The sequence below is a fragment of the Schistocerca gregaria genome, chromosome 3 (genome assembly GCF_023897955.1).
Source record: "Schistocerca gregaria isolate iqSchGreg1 chromosome 3, iqSchGreg1.2, whole genome shotgun sequence".
In the NCBI taxonomy this organism is placed as follows: domain Eukaryota; kingdom Metazoa; phylum Arthropoda; class Insecta; order Orthoptera; family Acrididae; genus Schistocerca; species Schistocerca gregaria.
The window spans coordinates 890,569,528-890,595,094 of NC_064922.1; the positions used below are offsets into that span (position 1 = coordinate 890,569,528).

General features: G+C 39.0%; 1 protein-coding gene across 1 annotated transcript in view; it reads left to right on the forward strand.

Moving 5' to 3' along the window:
• Positions 1-18,898, forward strand: part of LOC126355124 (cytochrome b-c1 complex subunit 2, mitochondrial-like) — a 49,637-nt gene extending 30,739 nt beyond the window's left edge. Inside the window, exons 7-8 of the mRNA XM_050005304.1 lie at positions 10,557-10,778; positions 18,736-18,898. Coding sequence (XP_049861261.1) covers positions 10,557-10,778; positions 18,736-18,822 — 309 coding nt within the window. The 3' untranslated portion in view covers positions 18,823-18,898. The remainder of the gene's footprint in view (positions 1-10,556; positions 10,779-18,735) is intronic.
• Positions 18,899-25,567: the final 6,669 nt, after the last annotated feature.

Below are 25,567 nucleotides of genomic sequence, written 5' to 3' on the forward strand. Positions count from 1 at the left end.
GTATAAACTAAGGAAACATTTTCAGAAAAGGTAGCCCTGGAGAAGTAGTTGGGTAATGTATTCTAGCCAGGACAATAGGGGGTAATGAGAAAACAATCCATAGTTGTTTTTGGTTTGAGTAATGTGTTGGTTATCTTTGCTGGCAGGATTATTGCTAGCAATGTTACCAGAGATGAAATGTGATGTATTCATATAAGTAACAGCATCCAAACAATTTATATAAGTACCAGCATCCAAACAGATAGGCTAGTCTGGATGTTAAGGCTGCAAGGCAGGGAACTTACCACGTGGGAAGTGTGGCTGCTGTCTAAATGTAAGTACTCTTGTTTAGCATGTGCAGTTGGCCATGGATGAATCCAATATCATCGTAAGTGATGGTGGCTTGAGCTTTAGAAAAAGACTGTGTGTTTGGTGTAAGAATTTTGGAGGTTTACTTTCGTTATGGGTCTGTACCAGGTGTATCCAATATTTTAGCTTATCTGCATCACATTGGGAAGAAGACAGGTGTTTTTAGGTTGCACATAATTTACATAACATTAACTATAACCGGTGAGGGGGTAATGCAAAATTAGCAGTTTTTATTGAAATAGCATGAAATCACACTTTTTAGGAAATATCGCAAAATTTTTAATTTTTCCATATTCGTAACTTAAGGTTATCAAATGTTAAAATTGCATCAAGTGTTAAAATTACATTTGGAATTCTAATCTTCTCAAGGCTAAGATAAATAGCACTGACTTTGGTGAAAAATAGCTTTGAATTTGCCAAAATAACAATGAATTTGCCAAAATAACAATGAATTTGCCAAAAATAACAGTGAATTTGGCAAAAATTACATCAAATTTTGGGAAAAATAATACAGAGTTCAGCAAAAAATAACATCAAGATTGGCCATAAAATAAAAGATGTTTTCTGGACTGTATCAATTTATCAATCTTTTATTTAAAATAAATGTCATTGAAATTCATTCGTTTACTTATATTTTTACCGATTGTGTGGGTCGGACACCCCTGGTATATGCAATTAAAATATTGTCAGTGAATGAAACCACAACAGTTGTATGGTCTGTGGCTACCAGGTTAAAGTCATCTAGGTAACTGAAAATTTTGGCAGTGGGAAAGTGTCAACTGTGGACATACAATGAATCGGGACTGTAAGAGTGACAAGTTTCAAACTTTGAGAGAAGGCTACAGTGAAGCTATGAAGGATATAGACGTAAACAAAATGTTGTTCAGAATGCTTAGACGACACACATGTTGGAAAAAAAAAATATGTACTGTCCATGAAGATTAAGTGGTAGTACATGTTCATTTTACACAGTTGCAGTAGCATTTTGTATCACTGTGACCTGTTATGACCAGCCAGTGGTTACCTTTAGACTTATCAACAGAAAAAAGGAGACATTTATCTTAGGGTGGATAAAATCTGCTAAGTAACTATGTTCATAGTGATAAAAAAGAGAGGCGCACATTGCAATACTGTACTTGGTGGTCAGAAACAGTCGTAAAGGCTTGCAAGGGTGTTGCAGGGAAAAAACTGTTAAGGAAAAGAATTAGGTACATTGCCCCTTTTCAGTATTAACCCAATGACTTACTAATATTTTTCTCCATAGTTGACCATAAATTTACTATTTCAATCAAAATTATATAGTTTTTTTGATAGGATTTCTTCATAGATCTATCCTTACCATTTATTGGAAGGATGAGGAGTGAAGGTAATACTGTTTTAGAGGTTGGTGTGGTATACCCAAAAAAATATACATGTGCAACATCACTAGCCATTTCTAACACTCAAACCATGTATCACTTTTCTTCTTCTTCCTTGGTTTGCACACAACAGAATTTCTGGAGGGTTTTTCCTAGATGGAATTGGGGGAGGGGTGGGGGTGGGGGGTTAAACGTAACAAAATGTGAAAAAAACTGCTTGACTATTATTGTGATTTACAAAATGGAGTTGTTTATTGGATCACTCCTTTATACACCTTTTTCACAGTGATAAATGATTGAAAAGTTACTAATATGCCAACTACAGTGCCTGACAAAGAAGTACCCAAAAGGGAAGGAGGAAAGAAAATGAAACTTCACACGTTGAGAGGGCGTGTGATGTTAAAAAGGGAGTCAGATGAAAAGGAGACAATAGTTAGTAAACTCTTCATTATTTCAAAAGTAACTGCTGTAACTGTTAATGCATTTATCCCACTGAGAGGAAAGACAGTCAATGCCTTCATGAAAAAACATTTGCGGTCGACTAGAGAACCAAGACTGAATCCAGTCATGCACCTCTTAGTGCGAAGCAAATTGACGGCCACAAATGTCTTTCTTCAGGGCATCAAAAATATGGATATAGCTTGGCAAGAGATTGGAAGTGTAAAGAGGATATGTAAGGGCTTCCCAGCGAAATTTCTGCAGCTTAGTATAAACAATCTTGGAAATAAGAGGGCACTTCATTCTTGGCCTTTCAATCTTATTATTCCTTCTTGTTTCTCATACATGTTGTATATTGCATGTCTTTCCTTATAGCTTACCGGTATGTTTCTCAAAATTTCAGACACCATGCACCATTTTACATTATTGAACACCTTTTCCAGGTTGACATATCCAATGAACATACCATGATTTTTTTTCTGTCTTCTATATTGCTTCCAATATTAAGCATGACATCACATCAGAACTGCCTCTCTGGTGCCTTTTCCTCTTCTAAATCTAAACTGATCATGATCTAACAGATCCTCAATTTTCTTTTACATTCTTCCGTATAATATTCTAAGTTTTTCCAGAAGTCTGATGGTATGTTGTCAGTCTCAGATTCTACACACAAACTTGAATAGTCATGTGGTTGCCACCTCCCCAACGATTTTTGAAATTCTGACGGAATCTTGTCTACCCTTACAATCTAATACCTGATTCCAGAATCTCTGATGACATGATGTAATACAATTGGATTGCCCCCATGTTGCCTGGTCTTTTCCAAGTATACTTCATCCTCTTCTGATTCTTGAGCAGTGTATTCACTATTACCATCTGAAATTTAGTTCGGAACTCAGTTAAACTTTCTACTCTCCCATTCCTACAGTCAATCCCATATTAACCTGTACGCTTTTTTTTCTAATACTTTCCCTACAACCGCACCCCAATGCCCATAATGACTAGATTTTCATATCCCTTTACATGCTGAATTACCTGTTCAGTATCCTCAAATGTTCTATCTATCTCTACCTCTTCATCACCTACTTTCAATGTTGGCATTTATATCTGAACTTCCGTTGTTGGCACTGGTTGACAGTTGAATCTGATAACAACCATATCAGTGAACTGCTCACAGTAGTACACACTCTGCCGTACTTTCCCGTTCTGGTTACCGTATTTACTCGAATCTAAGCCGCACCTGAAAAATGAGACTCGAAATGAAGGGGGGGAAAAAAATTCCCGAATCTAAGCCGCACCTGAAATTTGATACTTGACATTCAAGGGGAGAGAAAAGTTGTAGGCCGCACCTCCAAGTAGAAACAAAGTTGGTCCATTGCAATATGAGACACAATTCAGGTCGAATGAATGACGATACAGCCACAGTAGTTTGGTTCAAGTTGTAAGCTTAGCAGTTAAGCTTTACCAGGTAGCCATTGCTATGCATCAGGCGATTCGTCCGTATTTACACGGGTACCCTTCCTTTTTCACATGCTTCGTCAGCTTTGAATCGATTGCTTATTTTTCTTTGATCTGATAAGTGCCATTCTCTTTGTTACAGGTGTTTACATCACTATAAGCTGAAAGTGAATTACTGTACTGTGTCATACATTGTTTGTCGCATTCGGATAATGAGTGTTTACGTCCTGTCGCCGCTTGTGGCATGGCTTGCTTTTGTGCACACTACTGCCGCTTACAACAAAAAAGAAAGAAAGAGAGAGAGAGGGGGGGGGGGGGGGAATTGTTTCATTAGCGAAACACTCGCAAGAGACTGCTATTTGTTGTTACTTACATTGCTGCTTTCTTTGATAATGATCATCAAGAACCAAATAATAGACTGCGTATGATAGATGATGATCTGAATGAGAGTTTAGCTAAAATTTTTCTCCGTTTGAAAATCTTTGCAGATGCCTCATCAGTGCGTTACATTCGGCACAGAAATTAGTCATCTTAGATTTAAAAATCTAATTAATTGCCGTGCTTCATTTCTGACTGCATCACTGTGAGGCATAAGAATAATACTATTATAAACATGACCCAAACAGTCCTGCCAGTTGAATTTTCGTAGTACATTGAAATGCTGCTACATTCGAAGATGAACAGTACGGAATTTGTATTTACTTCGTTGGATAATGTATGAAAATGCAGTGTTCGAAACTCGGGGCAGAGAAAAAAAAAGCTCATCTTCCAAGTTTTTTTAAATTTATTTACTGACGCAGAGGTTTTGGCGCCAGTATTTATCTTTGTGCCTGCAAAGCATGCCTGTGTAGCGCTACATATATTCGATGGCAGAAGTTAGTTGTGGCGGCACCTACCAACATTTTTCAGAACTTCACTTACTTTGCACTCGATTCTAAGCCGCAGGCGGTTTTTTGGATTACAAAAACCGGAAAAAAGGTGCAGCTTAGATTCAAGTAAATACGGTGTACAATTTTATGATCTAGATTGAGTCTTGCATTTCCATTTTCAGATTTCTTACCTTTCCTATTTCTTTCAAACATCTGGCAGTCCAAGTTCCAACTTGTAGAATGTTATCTCGTTGTGGGCTATTCGGTCGTTTACTCATCGTCATTGCCCCTTTGGCAGTTCCCTCCCAGAGATCCGAATGGGGGACTAACATGGAACCTTTTGCCAATGGAGATATCGTCATGATACTTTTTCAATTACAGACCACATGTCCTGTGGATAAACTGTTTCTTTAATGCAGTGGTTTCCATTGCCTTCTGCATCATCATGCTGTTGATCATTGCAGATGATTACACCTTTTAGCGGCAGTTTCTCATGCCAAGGGAGAGAGATAGTGCCCTGGACCTCCATCAACTCCTCCACCCTCTGTGACAACGCCATTGGCAGAGCAGGGTGACTTCTTATTCACAAGTCCTTGGCCACCAGTGCTGATGATTTTTTAATTGAAAATTTAAGCATTGGGTAGGTACTACCACGGGACACAGGATTGTATTGTATTGTATATTAACCGGGGACCTAGAAACGATGGAGAGGCTCCGTCCCCACCGCAGCCGCAATGGTCCACAACCCCACGATGACTACCGCAGTCCACTTCACCCCTCCGCCACCCCACATCGAACCCAAGGTTATTGTGCGGTTCGGCCCCCGGTAGACCCCCCCCCCCCCCCCCCCAGGGAACGTCTCACACCATACGAGTGTAACCCCTATGTTTGTGTGGTAGAGTAATGGTGGTGTACACGTACATGGAGAACTTGTTTGCGCAACAATTGCTGACATAGTGTAACTCAAGAGGAATAAGGGGAACCAGCCTGCATTTGCCGAGGCAGATGGAAAACCGCCTAAAAACCATCCACAGACTGGCCGGTTCACCGCCGGGCGGATTTGTGTCTGGGACCAGGCGCTCCTTCCACCTGGAAAGCCGTGCATTAGACCACACAGCCAACTGGGCGGGACAGGATTTTATTACTAGTTAAAGGTGCTACCCATAGACAGTGGGTGAACTAAGCTTGCCACAAAGCTGTTGTACTCTCTCCTGAAGCAATGTTGCCCACAATTGTTGTAGTTGGTCTTTGATATCTTCAATACGTCCCTGGGACAGAGTTGCCATGTGAGCTGGTCCCACACATTCTATCGTGGACAGATCTTGGGTCTTATTGGCTGTGGGAGAACTTCAACATCACATAGACAGTTCATAGAGGCACATGTCATGTGGGGGAACATTGTCCTGTTGAAGAATGCCACCCCAATACAGTCACATGAGGGGTAGTCCATGAGGATGTATGTGATGCACTGTTGTGCCATGAGAGTTCTCTGAATCAGTATCAGCTGTGATCTGAAATTGTAGCCAATTGTTCCCCACACCATGCTCCCTGTTGTAACAACACTGTGCCTGTCCAAAATAATGTTGGAATGGGACCTTTCTTCTGCTCACCTCATACTTGCCGACGACGTTCATCCATTGTAATGCACACATGCAAAACACAGTGTAACACCATTCATCAGCAGGCCATGCTTCCCAATCACAGCACTACTCGAAATGCGGTTGTTTCTTTTATGAGGTTAAAATTAGCATAACTATGTGTCGGTAATTCCTTCGTCTGGTTGGTGCTAGTCTCTGACTAGTGGTGCGGGTTGATGCAGAATAATGTGGGTAGTCCATTACTTGTCTCATATGGCAGTCACAGAGCTCGGATGCGGTCAGTCAGACCTTGATGAGTGTACCTGCCTCCATATTCCCATGCATTTGAACATTGGACCACAGCCTCATAGATTCAGGTACTGCAGAATTTGACAACCTGGCCAAGTGGCAGTGCACCATGAGACCCATTTTAAACTCTGACAGAGGCTGATAATGCTGTCAGATGCTGATAATGATGCCTGTCAAGAGTACATGGCAGCTCCATGTCCTTCAGTGATCACTCAAAATCTGACACTGAGCACACCCCTTCCATACTCTATTGGGGCTGGAAGAATGCTAGATGTCTCTGTGACCCTTTTATCTGTTACAGAAAATTGAAACTCTCTAACATTTACATACTTGCCAATGATGCGTACATGTAAGAAGTTCCATAGGCATCCGACCATGTCTCCTCCATACCTTCTGTTTTCCATATCCTCCTCCCACTCTCTCTCTCTCTCTCTCTCTCTCTCTCTCTCTCTCTCTCTCTCTCTCTCTCTCTCTCTCCCCCCCTCTGCCTTTGCATCTGCCCTCCCTCCATCTCTCCTCACCTTACACTATCCATCTCATTCTCCTCCCCCCCCCCCCCCACTCTTAATGTCCATCTTCTCCCTCCTGCTTCCCTCTCTTTCTGCTCAGCTGTGCCCATCTGTATATATAAGCCCTGAAACACATTCCAATACTACCCACACAGCATGTCAGTTGTGCAGGGCAGCGTGGATGTCAGTTGCTACCAGCCCTTTACCACACACACTCCTATTAGAGCTAGACTTTAACTTACCCCACAGTACTTCTTTCCAGGCAGTAAGTGTTGTGTGTGCCAAATTTGGTTTAAATTGATCCAGTTTTGGGGGAAATAAGAGTTCTATTCTTCTTCGTTGTGAGGGTAGTTGACATAGATGACACAGTATCTCAATAGTTTCTCTGGGGAGAGGGGCTTTTCCAGGTGCCTTCAACGTGGTATTTTTTGATTTATGCAAGCTCTGAGGGTTGTTCAGTTTTGAGGAATTGACCAGTTCTTTAATTTGTGAATTGGGACTGGACTTTGCAAGCATAAGTGGCTTCTGGGAGAGTCACACTTCTGTAATGTTGGACCTTAGTGTCTGTTGACAAGTATTTCTTATTATACTTGGCCAAGTTAGAAATTGAGCATTTATTATTTTGTTGGCTCTATTTATTCATGTTCCTTTCTCAATTAAGTTGTACTTGATGATTTCTCAAAGACGTTTAAACTGTGGAACAGTGGTAATTTTTTGATTGTTTATGAAGACTTGAGGGATACAATTTTTATCGTCATCATTATCATAATAGTAATAATAAAAATAATAACAATAATACTGCCCCATAACATGCCTACCAACAATATACAAAATATTAATTTCAGTCATTACACACAAATTAATGACACATACAACACAGAACAAAATTATGAATGAAGAACAAAAAGGCTGTTGCAAAGCAGCACGAGGATGTAAAGAGCAACTGATAATAAATGCAGAGGTAACATATCAAGCTAAAACTAAACAAAAGTCGCTACACTACGCATACATTGATTACCGAAAAGCTTTTGACAGTGTACCCCACTCATGGCTACTACAAATATTGGAAATATACAAAGTAGATCCTAAATTGATACAGTTCCTAAACATAGTAATGAAAAATTGGAAAACCACACTTAATATCCAAACAAATTCAAATAATATCACATCACAGCCAATACAGATTAAGCGTGGAATATACCAAGGAACTCTTTAAGTCCTTTCTGGTTCTGCCTTGCTCTGAACCCACTATCCAACATGCTAAATAATACAAATTGTGGATACAATATTACTGGAACATACCCACACAAAATCACACATTTGGTATACATGGATGATCTAAAACTACTGGCAGCAACAAATCAACAATTCAACCAATTACTAAAGATAACAGAAGTATTCAGTAATGATATAAATATGGCTTTTGGAACAGACAAATGTAAAAAAAATAGCATAGTCAAGGGAAAACACACTAAACAAGAAGATTACATATTGGATAACCACAGCGACTGCATAGAAGCGATGGAAAAAAAAAACAGATGCCTATAAATATCTAAGATACAGACAAAAAATAGGAATAAATAATACAAATATTAAAGAAGAACTAAAAGAAAAATATAGACAAAGACTAACAAAAATACTGAAAACAGAACTGACAGCAAGAAACAAAACAAAAGCTATAAATACTTATGCTATACTAATATTGACCTACTCATTTGTAGTAGTGAAATGGAGTAACACAGACCTAGAAGCACTCAATACACTTACACGATCACAATGCCACAAATATAGAATACATCACATACATTCAGCAACAGAAAGATTCACATTAAGCAGAAAGGAGGGAGGAAGGGGATTTATCGACATAAAAAACCTACATTATGGACAGGTAGACAATTTGAGAAAATTCTTTCTAGAACCAGAAACTAGCAAAATACACAAAGCAATCGCTCATATAAATACATCGGCTACACCACTGCAGTTTCATAACCACTTCTACAACCCTTTAGATCACATAACATCAACAGATACGAAGAAAGTAAATTGGAAAAAGAAAACACTACATGGCAAGCACCCGTATCATCTAACAAAGCCACACATCAATCAAGACGCATCCAACACATGGCTAAGAAAAGGCAATATATACAGTGAGACGGAAGGATTCATGATTGCAATACAGGATCAAACAATAAACACCAAATATTACAGCAAGCATATTAGTAAAGATCCCAATACCACAACAGATAAATGCAGACTTTGCAAACAGAAAATAGAAACAGTAGATCACATCACAAGCGGATGTACAATACTAGCAAATACAGAATACCCCAGAAGACATGACAATGTAGCAAAAAAATACATCAACAGCTTGCCTTACAACATAAACTTATAAAGCAACACGTTCCCACATACGAGTATGCACCACAAAATGTACTGGAGAATGATGAATACAAATAATACTGGAACAGAACCATTATAACAGATAAAACAACACCACATAACAAACCTAACATCATACTCACCAATAAAAAGGAGAAATTAACATAACTAATCGAAATATCCATACCCAATACAACAAATATACAAAAGAAAACAGGAGAAAATATTGAAAAATACATCCAACTGGCTGAGGAAGTCAAGGATATGTGGCATCAGGATAAAGTTGACCTTATACCAATTATACTATCAACTACAGGAGTCATACCACACAATATCCACCAGTACATCAATGCAATACAGCTACATCCAAATTTATATATACAACTACAGAAATCCGTGATTATTGATACATGTTCAATTACCCGAAAGTGTCTAAATGCAATATAACATATACCGTACAGTTAAAAGGAAGTCACGCTTGATCAAGGTCCGCGTCACTTTCTACTTTTGACCAGACATAACGTCTGAGATAAGAAAGAAATAATAATAATAAGCATGTTTGATTTAGTTGCCTGTCTTTGACAGCCACTGTTGTATAATGTATTATGCTGTTTTGCTTTATTGATAATTGGTGTGTATTGCTTCCGTAATCAAATGGTTAAAAGACACAGTTCATTTAGCACTGTTGATACCTTACCAATTGAGTAAATGCATCTCATGAAAAACTTGTTTTAATTAATCATTATCATAATTATTTTGTAGTTACTTTGGTTCTAAAATTTTGTATTTCAGAATTTTATTTTTATGATTCTTTTCATCTTAAAAACTTCTAGAATGTCATAAACTATTGTGTTCCTGTCAAAAAGGTCCAGTAGAATTTAAACAAAGAAAGATAAATGAAATATCACTGAAATGTCAGAATGAGTTGCGCAGCTCCTTTACACATTAAGTAGTTGAGTGAACAAGTTTTGATATATTTATTCTTTGTTAATGTTACTAGTTATATTTTTAGAGTTTGGTGTGACTTTATTAATGGTTCAAATGCTCTTAGCACTACGGGACTTAACTTCTGAGGTCATCAGCCCCCTAGACTTAGAACTACTTAAACTTAACTAACCTAAGGACATCTCACACATCCAAGCCCGAGGCAGGATTCGAACCTGCGACCATAGCAGTCGCGCGGTTCCAGACTGTAGGGCCTAGAACTGCTTGGCCACTTCGGCTAGCTTTATTAATGGTATTACTATGTTACAGTAATTGACCTAAGATCAAGATTTTCCAATTTTTCTGCAAAATCATTCTTCTGACCAGGTTGTAAAAGCAGCTGTGCAGACACTCCGAGGAGGAAACGTTTCTGCAGATGACGTGAACCGTGCGAAGAAGCAGTTGAAAGCTGCTGTCCTGATGAGTGAGGAGAGCGGAGATAACTTGCTGGAGAGCATTGGCTATCAGGCTCTGCTCAGGGGGGATGTGCACACTGGCCAGCAGCTGGCTGCCACCATAGACAGCATCTCGCCTGCCGATGTTACAGCTGTAAGTAGGCTAGTTGATAAGAAAGGAAACTCTTCTGCAGTGTACTATCTGCCATCGCACAATTTTGGGATCAGTCCCGAGATTTGTTAGTAGATGTAAGGAAAAGACATGTTGATTTCACTAAAAACATTTTCAGCATTTGATCTGAAAGTTCCATTTCACCCAGCACCCCCCGCCCCCTCCCCCCCCTCCCTTTCCCCCATAGCATTTCCTGTCTTCTTGCTCCAACTTGTGATACAGTTTTTACTGACAGTCAATTTGCAAATGTAACACATTTTATTACTGTGCATGCACTTTAACGAGACTCTCTGTTAAGTGGCTGGTGGGAGCTACTGAATTGATAGTTGTATTTCATTGACTGATTCCCACTTGTTACCAGCTTCAGCTAGGACATAAAACCATTTGTGTGCCTAACATTTCAATAAATCAACAAAGAGAGTGTGTTCGAAAATATAAAATGGATTGATAAAATATCTACTCCCAAATTAGCGGCAGGGGAAAACATACACAACATCTGGAAATGCCCAAGCTCCTTCTGGCAGAAGGGTTGAAGGGAAAGGGAGAGAGACATGAAGGAAGAGGACTGATGAGGTTTAGGAAATGGGGGAGAATTGTGAACCACAGGTCAGGGAAGATGAACTGGACGGGCTGAGAAGGAAAGGTTGACTGTTAATGTGTGCACTGGACGTGATTTGAAAACCTGAGAACTTAAATGTGGAAGATATGATAACAAACAACACAGAGATTTCTGAAAAGACATCATGAAATAGTAAGAGCAGGAAGCTAAGTTTGTTATAAATAGTGGACCTTTGAGGGTCAGACAAACAAACAGATCGGGTGGCATGGATACCAGGATGGCTCCTTCCTGTGTGAACCTTTTCATGGATTGCTGGCATGAGGCTTTCATGGGATCTATAAGCTTTCAGCTCCTGATTTGTTTTAGATACAGTGATGATATCTTTTCCATGTGGACTCAGTGAGACTGTCGTGTTGAAATTTTTGGAATCTCTAAATGCATTGTCGTAATAAAATTTCACATGGTGCATATCTCATGCCACTTTCCTTGATGTTGAACTCAACCTTGCTAAGGGTCAGCCACACACTTGTGCTCACATTAAATCTACTAACAGCAGTACTCACATTTTGACAGTGTAGTATAACAATCACTTTGTTAAAGTTATGTGTTGCACAATGTACTTAGGACCAACAAATGAAGAAAATGTATTTAACTTAGATTGGAAGGAGGAACACATCTGTTGAGTGTGAGGTTTCCATGTTTGTGCATGTTAACTGAAAGGCAATGGAAACAGAATTGCTACTAGACAGGATGATGTGGTGGCAACTTGTGTTTGGCCACACTTGCTGTTCTTAATGGTCCATCAAAGCAGTGGACCCTTGCCTTGGAGTTGGGCCAGCTTCCATGGAAGAAAACTGTGGTGACAGTGCATAAAAATGTCACAGAACAAACCAAATTAGTAGGATCTGCTGTGAACTGTGACTGATTGTTGCAAATGTATTTGAGGTACACTTGTCAAGTAGACAGTGTATTGTTTGAAGTTGTTTACTGTGTGTTGAAGTTTTTTTAATATACACTCTGAGATAAAAGCAATACACCATGAAGAACTTACCTGAATGGGACAGAATTTGGTCAATGTGCTGTAATGCACAGGCAAACAAATGAGTACAGCTTCAGAAAAACTGGATGATTTTTTCAAGAGAAAAAGCTTCACAAATTGAGCAAGTCACTAATGTGTTGGTCCACCTGTGGCCCTAATGCAAGCAATTTTTCAGCTTGACATTGTTTGACAAGAGTTGTTGGATGCCCTTCTGAGGGATATTGTGCCAAATTCTGTCCAATTGACATGCTGGTTCATCAAAATCCTGAGCTGGCTGGAGGCCACTGTTCATAATGCCCCAAACATTCTCAGTTGAATTTTTGAGAGATCTGGCAACCTTGCTGACGAAGGCAGGATTTTGCAAGTATGAAGACAAACCGTAGAAACTCTCGTGTGAGTGGGGCATTATGTTGCTGAAATGTAATTCCAGGATAGCTTGCCATGAATGTCAACAAAGTGAGGTCATCGACATACTGCTGTGATGTAGGGGTTTTGCAGATGACAACCAAAGGGGTCCTGCTATGAAATGAAATGGGGCCTCAGACAATCAATCCTGATTGTCAGGTCATAAAGCAGTGACAGACAGGTTGGTATCTCATCACTGTCCATAGTGTCTCCAGATACATATTTGCTGGTCAGCAGGGCTCAGTTCCCAGCGGGACTCATCACTGCAGACAATTCTCCAGTCAGTGAGATTCTATGGCAAATGTGCCAGACACCTGTGCAAAATGGGCTTGTTGCTGTGCAGTCAGTGGTGATTTGCAAGAGGGGCGCAGTAAGGTTAGACCGCTTTCTGTGAGCCACCTATTAAAGTGTGATCGCTGAAAAACCAGTTCCATGTTGGGGTGATGGTGATGAATAATTCAGGGCTCTGAGAGCCTCTCTGAAGATTGCTTGGGCCTCATGTTCTGTCATCTCTCTCTCTAGGTCGGCTGTCACTTTCTTGATGCTATGTTTGGCTATGGTTCACACATTCCTGCCAACATAGTCAAATAGTGGCATTGCTCCAATTCAAATGTTGAATGATTCACCAATTACTCCAACCAGCTTCATGGAGCCCCACTTCATGTCCTCTCTCAAATGCTGATATTTGCATATATTACTCACGTGCCTGCCTGTGAGGCATAGTTACTATACAACTGAGTACACGGATTGAAATTCCCAAAGGCTTTATGCTCTGGTATCAACATGCCCACTGTTGTCTAGCCTTGCCATCTGCATAGTGAAATTGTGCTGCAGCATCACACATTCATACATAGGCTGCATAGGCTGCCAATGTTTACAATTTTGCAATTTATGTTGATCCCTGTGTGAATACCAATTTGTGACGAATTTGCATAAGTAAATCCTCTGCGATCAGCATTTTTTTTAAAAGAATGTATGTTGTTTATGAAAGAGGAAAATTCTCCTGTTTAGTAGTATGGAGAGTAGTAGTCTATTGTCGAGTTTTCACTCAGTACTGTCATGGCCTTGAATGTACAGTGTGGTTATAACTAAACTTTCACTACTTGAGAGGGATTGTAGGACAGGGAAACTTGGTGGAAACATTTGTAAGGACAAGTGGATGAGAAATAATGAATAAATCATTGAAAGAAATGCATTTTAATTTCCACGTGAAAGGTTAACGTGTGCTAATTGCATACCATGTGTACATTCCAGGCCACAAATGTTGCTCAGTGTGATGGCTGTCTGCATCCACGACAGCCTGGAACTGTACTAGATTGTTCGCAGCAATTTTTGAATGGTGGATCATGTAATGTTCAGCTGTTGTGACAGCTCTTTCTCTGCTTGAAGATAGCACATTGCGTCCAGCATTCTCAGCTATGGAAACAATAACTGCAACAGTTTGTGGCACAATTGACTATTGGCTTCTCGCAGGAGCAATTACAACATCTCCAGCTAAATTTGAATTTCCAAATCATGTTACTCAACCCTGGTGAGGAAAGGGGATTTCTTCTTTTTCCTTTAATGTGTCGTTGCTCTTGAAGAGCAGAAGCACTATTGCTGTTGTTGTGGTAAAAAAAAAAAACTTTACGAGTAAAGTTGGATACCCATAAGGTAAATAGTTTTCTATCTACACTGGCTCAGGTGGTGAAAGTTTAATTATAACCACCTTGTATTAATCAACTACTTTGACAGGATTATGACTTCCTGAAAGCATGACCTGAAGTGAGGTCCATTTTGCCTTATATTTTGTCCATCCCACCATTTATGAGTAGCTTCTAGTTCCCCCTTGCCCCCCTCCCCCTTCCCATCCCCTCCGCAGAGCATCTGCTGTGTACTTCACAACAAACTATTGTGCACCAATTTGTTTGCTTCTCATCACACATGAAGAAAGTTGACATTCACTTGAATGCCGCTATGAGACCTTTAGTGGCACAATCAGATCGATATTTATGTGCTGTCCATCGGTACTATCGAACATCTGTCCAGCTCACTTTGATTGAAATCTTTGTCAGTAAGTTTCTAAAAATGAATCAATGCCTTTTCTTGAAGATTTACTGTCGCTTCCTGAGAAACACCTCAAATACAGAAGGCCAGTGTGTGAATGATTCCAAATACTTACTGCTGGGTTCAGCTTGGCCACTGAATGGAATGAGTGACAAACAGTGAGAACACAGAACCATGAATTTATTGACAACTCAACTGTTACAGTTCCAGGCTTACGTCATCCTAGGGAGGTGTGAGTACAACTTGGTAAATGATGGACTGGAGAAGTTATATGCAAATACAACATTCATTATGTTTAACTGTGGTGATATTCAGAAAATAAGCCACATTATAATGAGTGTTCTAACAGACATTTCCCTGGCAGTATGAAGAGCCTACATGAAGCATCAGCATTTTGTCTGGCTCACAACATTCATGTTTTGTGTGGGCTATTCGATGTTTAGATACTGTAAATAGTAGAACTTATGTATTTTTTGGTTAAATACATAAAATCATTCTCTTCTTGTAATGCATATGATGATAATGACGGTTATTATCATTATTATTATTATTTTTATTATTTCTTCTTCTATTTCATTTGTTCCCATCAGTGACCTCATTGCTATTCTTCTTAGAATGTGCATATTGTTGTATGCCAGGCATCTGGAATGTGTATTTTTGTACCATAGTAAAGGCAGTATTACACTATCTTTGACAAAGAAATATGATCAAATATTTGTCAAATTTCATTGACGAAGATATTTGACATGACACTAAAAAGGGGTATTACACTGTCATCATATTTTTTTGTCAAAGTTCAGGATGGTGGACAACAATAACTGGTTATTTTGTGCCGCAGTTGCGTGTATCACGATTGCATTGTGTATGCATGTGAAACAGCAATGACGGAAAGAAAGGGAACTTACTTGGGTGAACATCAAGATAATAAAAGCAGTCATCAAAATGTTCTGCAAGTGTTGGACGTAAAGTCTTGTATAAATTACTCACAAATGGAAGAATGTGCATTTCAGTATTTTCTCAGTAAAATATTACAAAGCAGAATACACGCCTGAGTAATGCTGTGTGTGTGCGCAGAAGACTGGTTCACTACAACACTGATTTCTTGCTATGGGGGAGAGCTACTCTAATTTACTACACGGAACTGAATACCACAGTGCACATTAACCAAAATAATTCCACAAATGTGCAAAGTGATTTATAAAGCACTGAAGAAGGAATATCTGAAGATAAATGTTTAGTGCACTAGGTGGATATTAAGAACAATTTTTATCTTTGAATAATTTAATTAACAGAATTAGTGTATGAACCACTTCAAAATTAATGAGAAGTATGAAAGAGATGAAGTACGTTTTAAAATTGTGGCATCCAGAGTTCAAATGTAGACTAACTAGAATCGAGAACTAAGAATTTTTTTATTTTATTTTAATATGTATCTTCTCTATTCTGGCTTGCTGAAAAGCTGCCTTGGCGTTTCCCAATTTAGAGGTTGATGGCTGCAGTTGTGTGGTAGCTTTGAAGTCAACTGCAGCATAACCCACCAGCGCATAATTAATACCACGCATTGTGTCCCTTGCTCACTCCTCCACCCTGTCAAGGCAGGGTTATTATAAAGAGTCGAAGGATCACATCAACTAAACTCTGCAGCCATGTTTACAAACCCACTACAGGCACCAGATAGCTGTAGCGATCCCAGCACTCCAAGTGATCACATTTCACACTGAACAGAAGACGAATGACTTTCGTGATCAAATCTGCAGTGAGATCCTAGATTTGATCATATTTCTGTGGTGAAAGGTGAGATTTGACAAAGTTCTGTATTGCACTATAAAATTTAACTAATTAATGGAAAATCTCATATAAAGATGTGAAACAATTACTAACAAAGAGATAGAGGGGCTGGCCAGTACTTACCTCAGCTCAGTACAGCCGATAGAAACACAAAAAAACAACCGAAAATTTAAGTTCCTAGCTTTTGGAATAAACATCCAGCACATCCTTTCATCCCGCCATCCCCCTGGACTGAACCTATGTTAAACAACCTCACTCCCATTTACTTTTCAGTTTTCTCCTCTTTCCCTTTCCTCTTTAGCCATTCATGCATCTTTTCATCCTACATCTTTATACTATACACCTCTTTACTTCTGTATGCATCCTCTTTGGTTTGAAGCTGGCACCGTACCTACAGTAGAATATCTTTGGCTTCCCTCTGACAACCATGACTCCATCCTTGCTACCCTCCCTGTTTTCCTTTCCCTGTTGCTTCATAACCTGGGTTGTAAGTAACTAAATCCACTTTCCCTTCTTTCCCCCCTCTCCTCCCTGATGAAGGAACATTTATTCCGAAAGCTAGGAACTTAAATTTTCGGTTGTTTTTTGTGTTTCTATCGGCTGTACTGCGCTGAGGTAAGTACTGGCCAGCCCCTCTATCTCTTTGTTAGCACTATAAAATTTCTTTGATGAAAATATTTGACATATCAACTTCGACAGAGAAATATGATGGAGTAATACCAACCTAATATAGTAATGTTCATATGGGAAGGTAAATGGTAGGGAGATGCAGATTAACAGCCTGGAATGAAATGGCAGTCTGGAGAATCGTTCTAAGGATTCCACTTATTACATGCATTTCCTGATGTAGCTGATCAGTTTGTTGTGTGTTTTGTGTCAGTGCCCATATGATTGCAGATCTCAAGTTAGTGTAATTAGGGGTGACATTATAGAACCACTCCTGGAGTTAAACATAGAACATCAACACTGTACCTTGTTTCTGAGTAAATTTTTCAAGAAAGCGGCAGAACCAGAAATTTAACACGCAAGAGGACTGCCTCGAGCATTGCCAGTCAAAGCATGTGGCGTGGCTGTAACTGAGCAGCCAACTCTCTCTCTCTCTCTCTCTCTCTCTCTCTCTCTCTCTCTCTCTCTCTCTCTCTACCTCTACCTCTACCTCTAGTTATATTCAGTATGAATGTGTCTAGAATTTGAATGCCTCTGAGATGTTTAATTTATTAGATCCTACACACATTTCTACAGTACTTAACGTTGGCATTGAGCATGCTCACCTGCATGCCATAGTAGCAGAAGTGTATGCTCACAGGGTAATTTCTTCGATTACATCACTGTAGTTGCCAAGCAGAAACTAGAAGTCCAGTTTAACTATGCAGTGTCTCTTACATTGTTGACTCCCATCTCATTCCCAGAAATACTGAAGATAAAGCTGCACAGAAATGAAATAGTAACAGTGACTTTTACTTGATTCAATAGAATATGACACTCTTCCAACTTAGATAATAAATAAAAACTGTGCTTCAACATGTTCCCTTCAGGTATTTGCTTGGCTGTTTGAATATTTATTTTACTGTGTTTCAGAACACAAAGTTTTTGAAGAAATCAGTTCTGCAGATGAATAATATGATTGAATCCTCCATTTTCTGTATACTGCATGGTATCGTTACTTCTGAACCATCTGTCTCATCACTTTTTATCTTTAAATTTTAGAGGGTAATACCATAAGAAAGTACTAGAGGAACTGTTGTCTTCTATTTTATGTTAGTTGTTGTGTATAATTTTTATTCACTATTTCATATTCCTGAAAGAATTTTATCCTGCTTATTTGTTGTAGTTTGAAAGTACAGTTTTACTGTACTTACATTGTTAGGTATATGGGGTTATTACAGTTCCATAGCACATGCCTGTATCTGATAATGCTGTGATTTGTGGTGTTGAGTGAAACTGCTCGTATGCAAACTGTTTAGTGACACACAGTGTTCTAGTTCTAAAATAATGTGTTTATTAATCACATATGTCACTGTCCATGCTTCAACTGGAAAGTAGTTGGTAAGTAGTTAGCCGTATTCTATTCCTATAATCACACAACATTTTTTTCTTTCCAGGTTGCGAAGAAAATTGCAAATGGCAAGTTGTCTATGGGTGCTGTTGGTCAGCTGCATTGTGTTCCATATGTTGATGAGTTGAAGTAAATTATTGTGTAATTTATATCTCTGTGTAACTCTATGTACAGAAAATGTAGATACGATAAATGTGTACACCCATCCAGTTCCACCATGTAGTAAATTATTCACTGAAAAAGGTTCGTGTGGCACGTAAGAATGCTGTGCCATCAACTTTGTCTTTGTCCTTCTGATCCTTCATTTCCAACTTTCACCAAATGTAGTAGATAAATTTTCACAACAATAGGAAACAATGAGAAAATACATTATAATTTCCATCTGCATGTTGGGAATAGCTATTTTAAGCTTCATTTAACATTTAGAAGAACCATGTGAACAGTGAATGTAAGATTGGTGAGAAATTGTATATTTCAGTAATACCAATATGAATGACTTCAAGAAATTGAGATCTTAAAGAAAAGATATACATATCTTGAAAATTTTCCCTTCCATTGGTTGAATTTTTGTGCCCTATGCCTTCCTTTCACTCCATGTATTTTTGCACTTTCATCTCTCTTATTTTTTCTTTCTTGCCACATACCCTCTTCTGTCATTTTCAAACATCTTAATACATATCTCATTTGTTTGCATAAAATATCAATCTCAAGTTTTATAAATTAATTTATTAATTCATTTTTTCATTTCTTATGCTTTAAATTATCTAATTTAACTTCATATGTTTGGGGAGGGGCTAAGACTAACTGCAATGGAGGAATATGATAAAGATATTACAAAATACACAAAGATATGAGGAGAACAGTGTATTTTGGAAAATCTGATCCCTGCTAATGTGTTCTGACACATACTTGATTTGAGAATGTGTGCTAAAAATTTCTTAGGTTTTGAACAGTTAAGTGTGAACTACCTGTAACTTGTCATTCCACGTAATGAAATAGTAATAACTGTTTTCCAAAACAAGCCACACAGATTGCCAATGTCCAGTGGTAAAAAAATAATTTTGAACATCAATGATAAGAACCTGTGTGAAATGGTTGTAACAAGTACTGATCAACTGTCAAGTCAGGAGTAGTTACATATTTCTTATGCAATTCTGATAGGTAAGAGGAGACTTAAGTGTCCAAGAATGTGGTTGTCATTGTTATGGAGCAGGAGCAAAGTATTGAAAAGGTGTCACCTTTTTACGCTCACAGACGTGGAAAAGTACTAGAGGTATGATACACTTGTGGTGGAGCAGCTGTGTGATACAATGGTAAGCAGGTATAAAAAACAAAAGTACTTTGTGAAAACCCAGTTGTGACAGAGTTACTCAACACCCTATTTTTTACACTACTTAAACTTTATATCCACCTAAAACTCATTAGATGAAAACATTTGAAAAAATATGAAATCATAAACCTGGTAACAGGTTCAACTAATGCAGGCAATCATGAGAAGAAAACCTGTTACATTGAAAGCTGAAACAAAAGTCCAGTGGCAGCAGATGCAGGGAAAGTCCTAACTAGTAACCAAACACAGCGTAAGCAATTGTCACATAAGAAACGAGGAGAACACTGTAGAATGCTAACATAGGCAAACACTGAAGGCCATAATGGCTGGCTGCGACCAACCTATTATCAGCCAAGGCAGCTGGCATGTACAATATGCTGCTTTTGTGTCGATGACCTGTGAGGCTATTGCCCCCCCCCCCCCTCCCCCCACCTCGCTTCCCCTCTGCCAAGAAAGTGCCTTTGGCCAGTACTAAGGATGATGCATAGTGTGTGACCAGCACTCCTAATGTTGCGGTTTGATGTAGTTTGGTTGCCGGTAGTTGCTGGCCGACTCTCTTCTGCTTCAGATCATCCCCTGCCGCAGGAGAAAAAATTGGAGGTGTTGGCTGACCTACTTTAACTGGAGTAGATTTTCTCAGTATGAGGCATCAGGAGAACCAGTCAAAAGTTTTTAAGTCCTCAGTGTGATTTTTCTAGGGCTCAGAAGTAACACTAGCCTGGTGGTGTTTGTGATGGGCTGGTCACAGGCTACTCAAAAGTTTCAGGAAAATCTGTGTGCAGATGTTCCTGTGATTCAGCCATGAGTCCATGGTCGGTCATTCAGTAAATATGTAGGCATCTTCATTCGTGCTGTCATGTTGCAGCTCCAGGCAGAAGGCCTATAAGGCTGGCTGCAGCCAACTTATACTATATGGCCTTCCTTGAAGCAAGTTCAGCATATGGATTCATATGAGGGTGCATTCTGTAAATCAGAGTGTTTAAAACCGGTCAGGAAAATCAGGGAAGTTTGAAAAAAAAAAAAAAACACTGGAAAAGTCTTTTTTTCATCTCAGTAGTTGAAGTGGTTTTTATAATGAGATGTCATGCATCGTCTCTGACTGGGCACAGCTGAGTATGTGCACTGCTTCCCTACTCCCTCATTCTTACTGCTTCTGCCCTTTCTACCACTCCCTTCAGCTTGCAGTCTGTGCTGCCACCACTTCTTGCTGCTAGCCTAGCAGCTGCTGACAAGAGACAGGGAGCCATGAGAAGTGGTTTGTTTGGATCTGATTCTCCGAGACTGTAGATGCAGCGGTCGGAGATGGGGGTCGTGCCTGCGTGAGTTGTGTCCAAGTGATTGTGTGGAAGTGTGAGTGCTCATTTTCTGACAAAGGCTATGGCTGAAAATTAGTTGTGAGAGTGTGATTGTTTTTCCTACATGCCTGTTTGCAGTCAGCAGTAATCTTCATGGTGAGTTACTACACGTTTTCATTATTGTTGATTCTCAGAGTATTCGTACAAGTTACCGTTTTTACTCGAATCGAAGCTGCACTTTTTTCCGATTTTTGTAATCCAAAAAACCACCTGCGGCTTAGAATAGAGTGCAAAGTAAGGGGAAGTTCTGAAAAGCGTCGGTAGGTGCCGCCACAACTAACTTCTGCTGTAGGATATATATGTAGCGCTACACAGGCAGGCTTTGCAGGCACAAAGATAAATACTGGCGCCAAAACCTCTGCGTCAGTAAATAAATTTAAAAAAAAGGTCGTAGACGAGCTCTCTTTTTTTTCTCCACCCCGAGTTTCGAACACTGCATTTTCATACATTATCCATCAAAGTAAATACAAATTCCATGTTGTTCATCTTCGAATGTTGCAGCGTTTCAATGTACTAAGAAAATCTGACTGGCAGGACTGTTAGGGATGTTTGTCAATATAGCCAGCTCGACATTCTGAATTTTTTCCTACCTGTGAGAAGAGATGGTTGCTAATAGGAACTTTTATGAATTGTGAATCACATGCAGTATTCTCTTCACCATAAGAATAATACGAATATACACATTTTGCCATGTATTCTTTCATGTTTGCTGCTATCTCGTTTAAATTCTGTCTGCCTAATAAACTACGAAACTATAGTGAGACAACAGCAAACGCGGAAGAAAATACATATAATGTCATGTTTATATTCGTATTATTCTTATGCCTAATAGTGATACAGTCAGAAATGAAGCACGGCAATAGACTAGATTTTTAAATCTAAGATGACTTTAATTTCTGTGCAGAATATAACCCACTAAAGTGTCTCATTTTTCAGGTGCAGCTTAGATTCGAGTAAATACGGTACCTGTTTCATGAGTTGATCAACGTGTTGTCTGTGGTTCATGAATAACTGGCCACACAAGTGGATTTCCACAACAGGTCGAAACAGCAGGCCATTTCTGCGGGTATCTCTAATGGATTGGGCCTGCTGATCTGAAGCCCATTGTTTCCCACTAATGTTCAGTCCCTGCCTGTTGGATCTAGTCTCACCGATATGCCTGCAGGCCAGATCTGTTTGTGTGTGGTGTAATGCGGTGGATTTTCATCATGGACCCAAGACTGAGGTGCTCCTCTGCAGTAATTAAAACTGTCTCATCGCAAGTTCATTGCACAATGCACCATTTTACAAACATTTTATTTACTTTAACACATTTTGCCACTTTGAAAGTATGAACAATAAGAAGAAGAAAATTGTGGCTGTCGCTGGCGGTTTGCCAGGAGGCCCCATCCAGGGGCATTTGGCCACCAGGTTGCAACTCTTCATGCAGGTGACACCACATTGGCTAACTTGCGTGTCGGTGATCATGAAATGATGATGAGGGCAACACAACATCCAGTCCATGAGTGGAGAAAATCTGCAACTTGGCCTGGGAATTGAACCCAGGCCTGCTTCGTAGTAGGCAAACACATTACCACCCAGCTAAGCAGGCACACACACAATACCACTAAAATAATAGACATAACACTTTGGGTAATAATTGGCAATAACAAACATAGTGGAATGAACATTTTATTGGTGTTACTGTGTTGGTTTACGCAACTCTTGCCCGCTTTATACACTTCTTTCAAGAGGCTTACTTTTCTCTGGGGTTATATCTGAAATCATTGAAGGTATGTTAAATCTGTCTTTCGATTCCAAGGAAATACGTATTTTTATAACCAAATGTGTTTCATTTAATTGAAATAAAATACTAACTGATTTTAATGAAACACACATGCCATTTTGCTTGCTTTCTCCATCTAAATACAGTTCATTGCAGATGATGATGATGATGATGATGATGATGATGATGTTAGTACTTCAGATTTTTTCTCACTCGGTGACGATGTTCGCCTTCTTTGTTTGTAGTCCTTGATGTCGACATACTGCTGAAAAAATAGGGGGTGGAAGTGCAGTACTGTCTACTTTAAATGATGTAGCCGACAGGTGCACATTTTCATTTCACAGTTTTTTACTTTTCACAAACCCCCATGTTGTTGTAGTGGTCTTCAGTCCTGAGACTGGTTTGATGCAGCTCTCCGTGCTACTCTATTCTGTGCAAGCTTCTTCATCTCCCAATACGTACTGCAACCTACATCCTTCTGAATCTGCTTAGTGTATTCATCTCTTGGTCTCCCTCTACGATTTTTACCCTCCACGCTGCCCTCCAATGCTAAATTTGTGATCCCTTGATGCCTCAAAACATGTCCTACCAACCAGTCCCTTATTTTTGTTAAGCTGTGCCACAAACTCCTTTTCCCCAATTCTATTCAATACCTCCTCATTAGTTACGTGATCTACCCATCTACTCTTCGGCATTCTTCTGTAACACTACATTTTGAAAGCTTCTATTCTCTTCTTGTCCAAACTATTTATAGTCCATGTTTCAGTTCCATACATGGCTACGCTCCATACAAATATTTCAGAAACGACTTCTTGTCACTTAAACCTATACTCAATGTTAACAAATTTTTCTTCTTCAGAAATGCTTTCCTTGCCATTGCCAGTCTACATTTTATATCCTCTCTACTTCAACATCATCAGTTATTTTACTGCCTAAATAGCAAAACTCCTTTACTACTTTAAGTGTCTCATTTCCTAATTTAATTCCATCAGCATCACCCGACTTAATTCGACTACATTCCATTATTCTCGTTTTGCTTTTGTTGATGTTCATCTTATATCCTCCTTTCAAGACACTGCCCATTCCGTTCAACTGCTCTTCCAAGTCCTTTGCTGTCTTTGACAGAATTACAATGTCATCGGCGAACCTCAAAGTTTTTATTTCTTCTCCATGGATTTTAATACCTACTCCGAACTTTTCTTTTGTTTCCTTTACTGCCTGCTCAATATACAGATTACATAACATCGGGGAGAGGCTACAACCCTGTCTCACTCCCTTCCCAACTACTGCTTCCCTTTCATGTCCCTCGACTCTTATAACTGCCATCTGGTTTCTGTACAAATTGTAAATAGCCTTTCGCTCCCTGTATTTTACCCCTGCCGCCTTCAGAATTTGAAAGAGAGTATTCTAGTTAACATTGTCAAAGGCTTTCTCTAAGTCTGCAAATGCTAGAAATGTAGGTTTGCCTTTTCTTAATCTTTCTTCTAAGAAAAGTCGTAAAGTTAGTATTGCCTCATGAGTTCCAACATTTCTACGGAATCCAAACTGATCTTCCCCGAGGTGCCCATATACACATTTAATATGGCTGGTATACTATTGTTTAACTTTCAATAAGCCTCATTAATAGTTTTCAGGCGAACATCTGCATCAAGCAGTAAAAACCTAACCACATAGTTCACATTTCTTGAAGAATAAAAAAGATACATATGGAAACAGCTAGTCATTGTTTTAACATATGGCCTAATTGTGTTACACTTATTTCACAGTTAAGATGATGCATTGTTGTTGTTCTAACCAACACGGGTTTCTCATCTGAAACTCGGCTGTGGACGGACTGTCTTGGGACCAAAAATCGGGCTCTTACGTATCCTTACAATAATAGGTGCTGAAACTACACAATGTTCGAATTTTAATTTACAGATATTAAAATTAAAACCTTAATTAACTGTATACATTGAAAGCTTACTTCTTTTTAACAGTTTCTCCTACTACAAGGTTTAAGCTGAATTATTTGTTTAAGTCATGAAATTAACATATATCGTTACATAAACAATAATTTTGACAAAATTGTTAACTACTTTGGAATTGATTAAGGGCTGGCTTTGCTAAAATATTTTTGAATATTAAGAATACAATTAGTTGTTGATCTAAATGTTTATAATTAGTACAGAATTTATATTTGTTTACACATCAACAATAGAATTTAAGTTATGAAATAATTACTGATTTAGCCCTTTAATAAAATATACTAACTAGGGATAGTAAAAAAAAATAATTGAATGTCAATTACATACGTAACATTAAGCACCATCCACACCGGCTGTACATAGCATCCTCCTACAGGCCAACCGCAAATTAGAACAACATGCCACCCTCCACCTCAAAAAACTATCCAATCTCCTGGTTTCCCACCTCCGGAAAGGCAACT